General features: G+C 51.8%; 1 protein-coding gene across 1 annotated transcript in view; it reads left to right on the top strand.

Moving 5' to 3' along the window:
- The window catches only part of VWF (von Willebrand factor), a 138439-nt gene that overhangs the window by 85851 nt on the left and 40225 nt on the right, over positions 1–12363 (top strand). Inside the window, exons 22-28 of the mRNA XM_034645977.1 lie at positions 870–1016; positions 3797–3937; positions 4135–4248; positions 5732–5888; positions 6726–6884; positions 7572–7707; positions 9774–11217. Coding sequence (XP_034501868.1) covers positions 870–1016; positions 3797–3937; positions 4135–4248; positions 5732–5888; positions 6726–6884; positions 7572–7707; positions 9774–11217 — 2298 coding nt within the window. The remainder of the gene's footprint in view (positions 1–869; positions 1017–3796; positions 3938–4134; positions 4249–5731; positions 5889–6725; positions 6885–7571; positions 7708–9773; positions 11218–12363) is intronic.

Raw genomic sequence — 12363 nt, 5'->3', positions numbered from 1 at the left:
GCAAATACGCACCACCGATCTCAGGGGGTCAGGGATGAATTCCCCATTATTAACTGTGGGTCAGCAGTGTCAATTCTCTTTCAAAGGACAGATGACAGTGAGTGATGTCCAATAGGAATTGTGCACTTATGATCAGCTCTGCATGTGGTATGTTACTAAGGAGAGAATCCTTGCCAAGGGGTGACAGGCCCTTAGCAACGACTTCAATTTTGTAAATTAGTCAGCCAAGCATGCTGAAATAGGCTCTGTGTGTTCAGCACTGGGGATAATTCGGCTAAGTCAAGGGCTCAGGTCCGAATCCCTCTGGAAACTGAAATCCATGATTCCTGCCACTAGTGCTGAGCTCCTCAGTCTCCCCGTTCTGTCAGCGGAGCCTTCTGTTGACAGGGACACTGGGGAGCAGGAGAGCGGGGGAAGGAAAGGGAAGAGTCTAGTGCTCATTTATATAAATGGAGAGATTTTTACATGAATTGCCTAGAGATGCTTCAAATATTATTCATGTTAAAACCAATTTAGGGGACCACATGCATTTAATGATCAAGTATCAAAGAATCCTTTTTCGGTACAGTGATGGCTATTTTCTGCTAGTTGGCTTCATTGTATTTTTAATCTCCTAATCATGATTTTGCTGCCTCCTCTGCTGCCATCCGCTAGTCATAGGATTCTTGGCCAGTGATAGGCAAGACAGACCCAGAAACATCCAGGCAGGGTGCTGGCCCGGAAGGGACATGCTGTGACCAGGTGGGGCGAGCAACTTGTGGTTCCGGAGGGCCGTGGCGGCAGGCAGGCAGGCGTGTGGGGTAGAGGGAGGAGCCAGTCACTCCTGCCTGCCCTCCACTCTCCCTGTTCTCGTGATTGTCATCCTTCAGGTGAATGTGAAGAAGCCCATGGAGGATGAGACCCACTTCGAGGTGGTGGAGTCCGGTCAGTACGTCATCCTGCTGCTGGGCAAGGCACTCTCCGTGGTCTGGGACCACCGCCTGAGCATCTCCGTGAGCCTGAAGCGGACCTACCAGGTCGGTGGCTTTTCTCTGTTTCCTCTTCATTTTGTCTGTGACTCACTGTTTGCACCTTCCTCAGCCCACGGGCCCTGCCCACCGTCTCGGGAGAGAGTGGGTGATCCCCCAGCCCGGTCTCCCTCCGGACACAAGTAAGACCATGGATTCCAGGTGTGGAGTCCGCTTTGGCTGTTTCCTGAATTAGCTGCATGTTGGAAGGATGGTGGGAGGCCCCCTGCCCCCCTCCCCCAGCAAACAGTTCCTTGACTGGCCTTGCTAAGCACGCAGTTTATATCCACAAANTGTGGAGTCCGCTTTGGCTGTTTCCTGAATTAGCTGCATGTTGGAAGGATGGTGGGAGGCCCCCTGCCCCCCCCCACCCAGCAAACAGTTCCTTGACTGGCCTTGCTAAGCACGCAGTTTATATCCACAAAAGAAGGAAGTGAAAGATCAGGCAACAGCTTTTCTTAAGGGTTCTTAACCAAAAGAGGCAAACCGGTCACGCACGCTATTATGATAACCCTGCAAAATATTCTGGGGTGTGGCCTTGCCATTGAGCCATCGACCAGCCTGTTTGGAGACCTCTTTGCGGAGCTGCTGATACCCTGCTTTGGTCAAAGTGGTGGTATTTGTGGCCAGGTTCCGACAGCGTGTTGGGACTTTGTTTTTCTAACTGACGTGTGGGACAAGTGCTTGTCTGCCCTGGTGGCTGATTTAGTCTCAGGGACATCTCTGATAGCACCGTTCATTTCAGCTGTACGGAGGCGAGGCTGCACTGCGCTTACTGCTTGTGGCCACCCACTCTCTTTCCGGAAAGCATTACAATGCACACATTCATTTATTCACCAAATCCTTACTAAGCTCTAGGATGTGTCAAGCACTGTTCTGGGCACTGTGGATACAGTAGGGAAGAAACTATATATATTGTGTATATACTATACATATTGTTATTATACATAATATATATTATTATATATCCACCTTTATCTGTCCATCTATCTACATATCTACACATCCATTCCCACGTGTACATATATGGGTGTGTGTGTGTATATATATATGTATATACGCACACATATATAAATANTACATAATATATATTATTATATATCCACCTTTATCTGTCCATCTATCTACATATCTACACATCCATTCCCACATGTACATATATGGGTGTGTGTGTGTGTGTGTATATATATGTATATACGCACACATATATAAATATTTAACTCCTGTCTTAGTTTCCTACTGCTGCTGTAACAAACTACCACAAACAGTAGCTTAAAACAGCAACATCTATTTATTAACTTAAGGCTCTGGAGGTCAGAAGTATAAAGCTGGTTGGCAGGGCTGCATTCTCCTGGAGGCTTTAGGGAAGAATCCGTTTCCTTGCCTCGTCCAGCTCCTGGGGGCTGCCCACATTCCTGGGCTTGTGGTCCCATCCTCCATCTTCAAAACCAACAGCACAGCCTCTTCCGATCTCCCTCTCTGCTCCTGTCACCTCACTCTCCTCACTCTGATGCCTCCTCTGCCCCTTGTAAGGCCCTGTGATTATCCTGAGCCTACCTACATTGGCCAGGACCATCTCTCCATCCCGAGATCCTTAACCTTAATCTGCAAAGTTCCTTTGCCATGTGTGGATTAGGGCATGGACATCTTTGGGGGGCTGTGGTGTTGCCCACCCCAACCCTCGTGGAGATCATATTCTAGTGGGGCCAGTATTTTCACTTGGTTGGCCTGATGAGACCTGTCTGCAAAGGTGACATGAACAGAGTCTTCAGGGAAGGGAGGGAGGGGTTCATGTAAGTATCCAGACAAGAGAGTTTAGGCAGGTGGAATAGCATATGTGCAAAGGCCATCTGGTGGATGGTGTTTGGAGTGTTTGAGCAAGGAGGCCAGTGTGGCTGGAGAGGAGGGACTGGGTGAGTGGTAGTTTACAAGGACAGGGGCCGTACTCTGGGGGCCATGAGGCCCTTTGTCCAACGGTGAGAACATTCTTCTTACATGTTTTCCAGTAAGTTCACCCTTGTACCAAACCAAATTCTCTGTATTGAAGTGAAATAGAACAAGTCACATCTCTCTGTGCCACGACAGGGCTCTAAATACGTTTCAAGAGCATCGCACAGTTTCTCTTCCAGGCCAGATATTTCAGTTATTTATGTAGCCCTTATGTGATGGTTTCCATTCATTCAGTGATGACGCGTAACCACACGCGCGTGCATGTTGTATGCATGAGAGGTGAACACGGAGACAAATGAGATATGATGTCGACGCTGGTGGCGTTCGGTACGCAGCAGAGTCCAGGCCAGCCTGTCCTGGACAGACTGCAGTTGTTCAGATAATGGGCTTGCCTGTCCCCAGTAAAGTAGGACCAGAACATCCCCCTGCGGACCTGTGCGCTCTCCCTGACGTGAGGTTGAAGCAGCTTCTCTCTCTGCTCGGCCTGTTACTGGGGAGAGAGACGGTTTATCCTGGAGCTGCCAGGGCCAAGGCGGCCTGATTTTCACCTCTGCCCTTGGAGGACTGTGGAAAGGGGGAGGGTTGTCGCTCTTCGTGGATGGCCTCTGTTTAGCTTTAAGAGGGGCTGCATGAGGAAGCCTGGGAGAGACCTCGGCGGGGAACCGGCTTTGCCGATCGCCCTGGTCTGCTTCTGGGTCTCCGTCCTTGTCCCTCTGCCGACCGCCCCTTCCTCTGACGAGCCGGCCTCCTCGCTGCCCCCGGGAGCCCCTCTCTCCCGGAGTCAGAGAGTTTGCCCCAAGGTTTACGACGCTCACGATCGATCTCATCTTGTCTGTCAGGAGCGGGTGTGTGGCCTGTGCGGGAATTTTGATGGCGTCCAGAACAATGACTTCACCAGCAGCAGCCTCCAGTTGGAAGAGGACCCCGTGGACTTTGGGAATTCCTGGAAAGTGAACCCGCAGTGTGCCGACACCGGCAAAGTATGTGTGGGTTCTCCCTAGGACCCTGGAGGCCTGCTTCCCGGAATGTCCACCCAGTCTCATGGGGGCTGAGGGGTGGGGTCGGGCGTGGGGTGGCATGAATGGCCGGGGTGGCAGGGCTCACCGGGAGGGTCTCTTGGATCCTTCTGGGTTGACTGGTTGGGGGTCTGTCTGTGTCCTCTTGCCCTGCTCCCCAGGTGCCCCTGGACTCGTCTCCTGCCGTCTGCCACAACAACCTCATGAAACAGACGATGGTAGATTCCTCCTGCAGGATCCTCACCAGTGATCTTTTCCAGGACTGCAACAGGCTGGTGAGGGCTGTGGGCTAAACGGAGGCAGAAGAGAGCTGAGGGCTGGTCCCGGGGCTCAGGCCCTCGGAGCGTGAGCTTTGCCCTGCAGATGCTACCTTGGAGGTTTGGACATGACCTATATCCCGTTAGCTCTTTACTCCCTTTCTTGGCTTCAGGCCGGGAAACAGAAGGCATAACGGCCGGTGTAGGAGGAGAGCGGTGCCTGGCGAATCATTTCTTCTTCTGGGCAAGGTGTAGTTCTTCTAGGCCCCTGTCAGTGCTTCTCTGTTGGCCTCAGTCTTAGGGTTTGTCCCCCCACAAATGATCTTGTCTCCCACACGAGAGCCAGGGATTCATCTTGCTGCTATTGCTGCATGCCCGACCTGAGCACCCCATGCCCTCAGAAAGGCCTCGAGCTCTGGCTTCTTGTCTGACAGAAACGCTTCTCTGGCCTGTACTCTAGGGATTTTGAGGCCTCATTTTATGACCTCTTTTCGGGTCTTTATCTCAAAGGGTGACAAGCAGTTCCCCAAAGCTGAATTCGTGTGCTCTCTGTCTCTGTATGAATGTATAGACACACGTATGTGCATGTATGTGTGTGGTTACATGTGTACGTGCACACAGCCACGTACGCACCCATGCTGCTCTGTGGCACCACACGTGGGAGACACTGGCCGAATTCCTGTACCCCAGTGTTGCTCCTATCCATCCCCTGATTTGCAGTCCCTGAGGATATGCTCCAGAGGGTAAACAGAACTGCCCGGTTTGGTGGAAACCCTGGGCGTCTGAGTTGGAGGAATGCTGACAGCCAGGCAGCCATGGGAATCAGGATTGTTGGAATGTCTTGGAAACAATGACTCCCTTAGTGTCTGGATTCATTCCTATCACAACTACCTTGGAGAAGGCCAGTGTGGGCAGCGGTGTGTGGGGGCGGGGATGGTGGGAAGTGGTTACTGTGGTTGAATGCGGGTGGGGGGTGGCTAGGCTTGGGGGCAGAGTGGGAGGGGGCCGGGCCAGCTGGGCCGTCTAGCGGAATAGCCCCACAGCACCTCAGTGAGGCCATGCAAGCAGTCCTGATGCATTTCCTCCTTCACTTTGCTGAATGGAGGCAAGGGACGAAGGTGACCAGCTTGTACATCTGCTTGTTTTATGTAGAAACACCCAAACACCTGTGAGGTTGGGAGTGGGTTGTGGGGATGGCTGGCTGGCTGAGCAGATATGTGGAAAGATGGATCGAAGAGAAGTTCTATAAAATTCTAAGGCGTATTACATTCTATGAGGGCCAATAGCACTCCTGTATTCAACTTTTCTTATTGAGTCCAGATTAGAACATGGGAATTATGCCTTTGTACCCACTCCTTGATTGGGCCACGGACCAGCATGTCTCCCTCCTTCCGGGGCCCCCCATTGCCCTACTCTGAGCACCAGAATGTTCTCACCCAGACCAAGAGCCAGAGTTCCTAAGTTCTGCCCAGGCTGGGCCCACCTTGCGGCTCCCTTGCAGGTGGACCCTGAGCCATACCTGGACGTTTGCATCTATGACACTTGCTCCTGTGAGTCCACTGGGGACTGTGCCTGCTTCTGTGACACCATTGCTGCCTATGCCCATGTGTGTGCCCAGCACGGCAAGGTGGTGGCCTGGAGGACAGCTACATTGTGTCGTGAGTCCTGATGTCCCTTGTGGTCTCAGACACCCTCCCTCATCCCCTCATGGATCTAGACTTTAAGACCTCAAAGTGGGGTGCAGGAGGACTCCCTCATGGGAGAGAAGACAGAGTTCCCGTATGGGGATGGATGGCTGGGGGCTGAAGGGAGTTAAGACACTGATGTGAGTGAGGAGGGACGGGGGACAGTGATTGAAGACATTAATATGTAGAGAAATTCCAGAGGAGGGAGAAGCTGGAACAGCAACGAAGAGAAGAGGGAAGTCAATTAATTGGTTAATTTATCAATTAAATTCAGTATCTTTTAATTAGATGCTATTGTATTTGCCAATGTGAGTGAGAAATGCATACATTTCTATAGAGTCTGTCTTCCTCAGGTGTGAGCAGCTGATCGTTTTTATACAGAAAACTGATTCAGAACCATTTGGTTCCTGGTTATGTGCTTTATTTATTTATTTTAGATTTTATTTATTCGAGAGAGAGAGACAGAGAGAGAGAGAGCACAAGCAGGGGGAGCAGCAGGCAGAGGGAGAAACAGACTTCCCACTGAGCAAGGAGCCTTACGTGGGGCTTGATCCCAGGACTCTGGGATCATGACCTGACCTGAAGGCAGACACTTAACCGACTGAGCCACCCAGGCACCCTTGGTTAGGGGCTTTAAAACCCCTGTGGCCTCAAATACTGGTGACTCCCATAGCTGCTTAGTTCCCCACCATCACTGTCACCTTCCCTAGGGCCATCAACCCCAGGGGTCTCACCACCATCTCTTGGGGGGACTTGGCTGCAGTCCCAGCTTCCCGGATTGCATAGATTGGTCATGCTCTGTCTACACAGCCCAGAACTGCGAGGAGAGGAATCTCCACGAGAATGGGTATGAGTGCGAGTGGCGCTTTAACAGCTGTGCCCCTGCCTGTCCCATCACGTGCCAGCACCCCGAGCCACTGGCGTGCCCTGTGCAGTGTGTCGAAGGCTGCCACGCACACTGCCCTCCAGGTAAGGCACCTGCCCCGGGGTGGGGACGGGCAGGAGGGCTGGGCTGGCAGGAAGGGCGCTTCCCCCTGGTGCTCCTCTTCGGCCTTGGCCCATGCTGCCCTGTCTCCATTCCTGCCACCCTGGGCCCTGCTTCTTGGTGCCCTTTCATCCAAGCCAGGCCAGCCGTGATTTTGTCAGGTTGAGCTCCTGTACAATGCGTGTGCACCCCGATTGATGGGCCTATCACCGAGAGCACTTTCTGATAGAACTTTCTGCAAGGATGGGACAGTCCTGCTGAAACGTAGCTCCTGTGTCTGAAGAATTGAATTTTCAGTTTTGTTTAGTGTCAGTTCACATGTAAATTTAACTCATTGCCTGTGGCTACTGGCTACTCTAGGGGGTAGCGTAGACGTGGAGTAATCAGCTATATTCTTCGCTGGCATGAGAAGACCCTTGGAGAGAAGATTTCATTTTTGCTGAGGCTTGGGTGTGGTGAGGTAGGGTGAGGTAGGGTGAAGGAATAGCCCTTCCCAGTCTGGCAGAGGCATAAATCAAGGCCCAAAGAAGGAAAGTTGCTCCCTAGGTGCTGAGGTGCCCCTTGAGGGAGGCAGGCAGAGCTAGCTTCTGGGATGCCCCTTTAGTTAAAACTGAGTCTTCCTCATGGGAAAGGTGAGAGTTTTGCCTGCTAACGAGGGATGTGTCCTGCAGGGAAAATCCTGGATGAGCTTTTGCAGACCTGCATCGACCCTGAAGACTGTCCTGTGTGTGAGGTGGCTGGTCGTCGCTTGGCCCCGGGAAAGAAGATCACCTTGGACCCCGATGACCCTGAGCACTGCCAGATTTGGTAAAGCAGACCCCCTGGTGTTTGAAGTAAAGAGTCTCATTCTCTTTTCTGGGTCCTGCTCAGAGGTGGAGGTCTGGGGAAGGACTCGGCTATGTGAATTGAGAGGCTGAGTGTTGGGTTGATTTCTTTTGTTTCTAGTTGGCTTCTCTTTAAGGACAGACCACATTGCTTCCCCAGAAAACACCTCCTAAGAGGCTGGGGTTTTTAGCCTCTTCCCACGTAAGGAAGGAGGTAGTTCCTTTACTGCCCCTGGAGGTTGCATCAAGTCCAAGGACAGGTGCCTCTGGAAGTCAAATTTCTTTTTTACTCAGAGCCCCGACCCCTCAGTATGACATAGACAACTTGGGGCCACAGCTGAGGTCCCAGGATGGGGCTTTTGTATTTGGGAGGGAAGACACTTATCCCTGCACCCTGCCTCTCACTCGGATTGCCTCTGGGAGCTGGCCTTTGGGGAGGTGAGAAGGAGTCTTCAGGGTGGGCTCTGAGCTTTCTGAAGCTCTGCTCCCAAGTAGGGAACATGTATTCAGACGTTGATGAGTTTCACACCACACCCTGACACTGATCGAGCCTTATGGGAGCTTGAACTTGAGAACTTCAATTTTCTGGGGAAGGGCTGTGGCCGCAGCTGCCAGAATCAGATCCCACCGCCGCCATCTGTACAAACAAGGGGGAACACGGCCTGGGGCAAATTTACTAGCAGACAGGAAACTAGAAAGTATGTCACTCATGCATTGTTAACTAAAGATTGAAGCAATAAATCATGTGGGCCACGGGGAAGTAGGAATTAACTTCCCAGTAAGATCTTGCCTGCCTACCTTCCCCATGTTGAAACAGAGACTGTAAGAAATAAGGAAGGGGGTGAATCCAACAGTGGCTTGGGGTTCTGAGCCACACAGGCATGAGAACTTGGAGCCCTCTCCCAACCTGCCCCTGCTGGACTGTGGCAGGGGCAGCTACCAGGGTGCATACCATGGCTTCAGACAGCTGCGGACAGTAATTCCAAAGCAGGCTGGGGACATCGCCTGGGAGGAAAGCCATAGGGGACACTTACTTCTCAGGGCTCAGGGCACTGCTGCCTCTTGGCTTTACTGGGGGTGCTGAAGGCAAGTTGCTTCATTTGAAGGCAGAGCATACAAATAGGAGAAGGTCTGGCCTCTATGGGTGTCTCCCATAAGGCACTGATTTCACCTGTGGTCTGGCATACTTTGCCATTTCTAGGACACCAGTGAGGAGTTACCAGAAGGGACTGGAAACTTGGCCTGGTAGTGCCAGAATTTATGTGAGGGCAAATGATCTGCTACAGACTTGGGGTATGTGCTTGGGGCTGGGTGCAGGGCCTAGGCTCTCCCTGGCATATGGCAGGTGCTCACCACATGGTTGGAGGAATGAAAGAACAAGCCACTGTCTTTTCCTCTAACATCTTGGACCTTCCTGAATACTATTTCCAACTTCGTTATGGGATAAAGTTGGGATTTTGAATCTTTGTTCATCTTTCTAGAATGTTTTTACTCCACTTTTTTCTGTGTTTCTTAAGGCCCAATCTATTAAACACGGTACAAAATTTATTCAGCTTAAATTCTGGTACAATAAATAGGGTAAAGCATTTATCTTCAATAGGACATTCACATGCCTTGGCCAGCATCAACATTTTAGAGCTATATTTGTTTTTGGAGACCCTTGGGAGGGTTTTGGATATATTGGATATACTTGTTTTTGGATTATAATTAAATATTTATGCTGCTAGTGGTGTAGGTTGAAAAGACATTGACTTTGAATGGCTGTGTGGATGGCCTAGCAGCAAGAAAGATTCTTCCTCAGGTGCTATGAGGGGTTGGAGCTTTGGCTTCTAGAATAAAGGGAGGCCTTTGCCGCATGTGGAGGGGTGCTATTTGGGGACCTATGTTACAGAATGTTGTGTCACTTGGGTGGGGAGCGATCCATGGGAGCTCAGCTCAGGTAGGCCAGGCAGGTCGTTCAGCAGGAAGGCGTGGAGTGGCTCTAGATGAGGCTGAGAAGTGCCCAGAGGTTCTTCCTCAACCATTTCTGGTCTTCTCTCTCTACTGCAGCCATTGTGAGGGCGTCAACCTCACCTGTGAGGCCTGCAGGGAACCGGGAGGCCTCGTGGTGCCCCCCACGGAAGGCCCTGTCGCCTCCACCACCGAGTATGTGGAGGACACCCCAGAGCCGCCCCTCCATGACTTCTACTGCAGCAAGCTTCTGGACCTGGTTTTCCTGCTAGATGGCTCCTCCAAGCTGTCCGAGGATGAGTTCCAGGTGCTGAAGGTCTTCGTGGTCGGCATGATGGAGCGTCTGCATATCTCCCAGAAGCGGATCCGCGTGGCCGTGGTGGAGTACCACGATGGCTCCCATGCCTACCTTGAGCTCAAGGACCGGAAGCGACCATCGGAGCTGCGGCGCATCGCCAGCCAGGTGAAGTACGTGGGCAGCGAGGTGGCCTCCACCAGCGAGGTCTTGAAGTACACACTATTCCAGATCTTCGGCAAGATCGACCGCCCCGAAGCGTCCCGCATCGCCCTGCTCCTGATGGCCAGCCAGGAGCCCCCGAGGCTGGCCCGGAATTTGGTCCGCTACGTGCAGGGCCTGAAGAAGAAGAAAGTCACTGTGATCCCCGTAGGCATCGGGCCCCACGCCAACATCAAGCAGATCCGCAACATCGAGAAGCAGGCCCCCGAGAACAAGGCCTTCGTGCTCAGTGGTGTGGATGAGCTGGAGCAGCGAAGGGACGAGATTATCAACTACCTCTGTGACCTTGCCCCCGAAGCACCTGCCCCTACCCAGCACCCCCCTATGGTCCCGGTCACTGTGGGTCCGGAGCTCTTGGGGGTTCCATCATCGGGACCCAAAAGGAACTCCATGGTTCTGGATGTGGTATTTGTGCTGGAAGGGTCGGACAAAATTGGCGAGGCCAACTTTAACAAGAGCAGGGAGTTCATGGAGGAGGTGATTCAGCGGATGGACGTGGGCCAGGACAGCATCCACGTCACGGTGCTTCAGTACTCGTACACGGTGGCCGTGGAGTACACCTTCAGCGAGGCCCAGTCGAAGGGGGAGGTCCTGCAGCACGTGCGGGAGATCCGATACCGGGGTGGCAACAGGACCAATACCGGGCTGGCCCTGCAGTACCTGTCTGAACACAGCTTCTCCGTCAGCCAGGGGGACCGGGAGCAGGTCCCCAACCTGGTCTACATGGTCACAGGAAACCCCGCCTCTGATGAGATCAAGCGGATGCCTGGAGACATCCAGGTCGTGCCCATTGGAGTGGGTCCTCACACCAATGTGCAGGAGCTGGAGCGCATTAGCTGGCCCAATGCCCCCATCCTCATCCAGGACTTTGAGACGCTGCCCCGAGAGGCCCCTGATCTGGTGCTGCAGAGGTGCTGCTCTGGAGAGGGGCTACAGCCCCCCACCCTCGCCCCCACCCCAGGTACACGGGCACCTTGCCCGATGGGAGGGCTGCCGCGGGCTGGCGGCAATGCGGTTCTTGGGTTCTAATCTTGCTTCCCTGCTCTGTGCCTTCAGTCAAACCCTGGCCTTCAGAGAGCCTTGTTTCCTCACCTCCCAACCAGGGGGATGCATCTGTGATCCTTTCAGGGGGCAGGATCTTTCCTTACTGAGTGTGCTTGTAAGTTCAGAGGTTACGCCAGGCTGCTTTTAAAATGCAAACAATATCAAGGATATAGAGTGAAAAATACAAGTCTTGCTTTATCACACAGCCTCATCCCCAACCAATCCGACTCCTTGCTTTAGAGGTAACCTGTTAAATTTGGTGACTCTCAGCTTTGACCATGCTGGACGGATAAAATCACTCTGAGTAGCTGGTGATCTTTGGGGCAAAGCCGGGAAGTTAGGTGACGGGTTTAGTCCTCAGATTCTAGAGCCAGACTGCCTTTGTTTGAAATTCAGCGCTGCCACTTACCAGCTGGGGAATTTGGGGCAATTTATTTTTGGTAATTTGGGGTAATTTTGAGCAAGTGCCTCTGTGTATGTCTGCTCCTCTGTAAAATAGGGATAACAATAGTGCTTGTGAAATGCTTAGAACAGCACTCGGCACACAGCCAAGTGCTCAAAAACTGGTTGCCCCCAGAGGGTCACATATGACCCTCTTCTTAACTGATGCTAATGTCTAATCAGGTCCTAGTTCTTGAGCAGAATGTTCAAGACATTCCTTGGTGTGTTTGGGACCATCCCAGAATAACTTCTTTTTTTTCCCCCCAAAGAGCTTTATTGTTTTTTCTAATTGAAGTATAATTAACGCACAGTGTTATGTTAGTTTCAGGTGTACAACATAGTGATTCAACAGTTCTGTACATTTCTCAGGGCTCATCACAATAAGTGTGCTCTTAATCCCCTTCACCTACTTCACCCCTCCCCCCACGCCCCTCCCCCGGGGAACCACAAATTTGTTCTCTGTAGTTAAGAGCTTGTTTTTTTTGGTTTGCCTCTTTTTTCTTCGTTCATTTGTTTTGTTTCTTGAATTCCACATATGAGTAAAATCATATGGTATTTGTATTTCTCTGACTTATTTCACTTAGCATTGGGTCAACCCTCTGGTTCTACCCACGTTGTTGCAAATGGCAATACTTCATTCTTCTTATGGTTGAAAAATAGTACATTCTGGTGTGTGTGTGTGTGTGT

This window comes from Ailuropoda melanoleuca, chromosome 16 (genome assembly GCF_002007445.2).
Source record: "Ailuropoda melanoleuca isolate Jingjing chromosome 16, ASM200744v2, whole genome shotgun sequence".
NCBI classification, from domain to species: domain Eukaryota; kingdom Metazoa; phylum Chordata; class Mammalia; order Carnivora; family Ursidae; genus Ailuropoda; species Ailuropoda melanoleuca.
The sequence above is the reverse complement of the archived record's forward strand: the minus strand, read 5'-3'. Positions and strand labels throughout refer to the sequence as shown.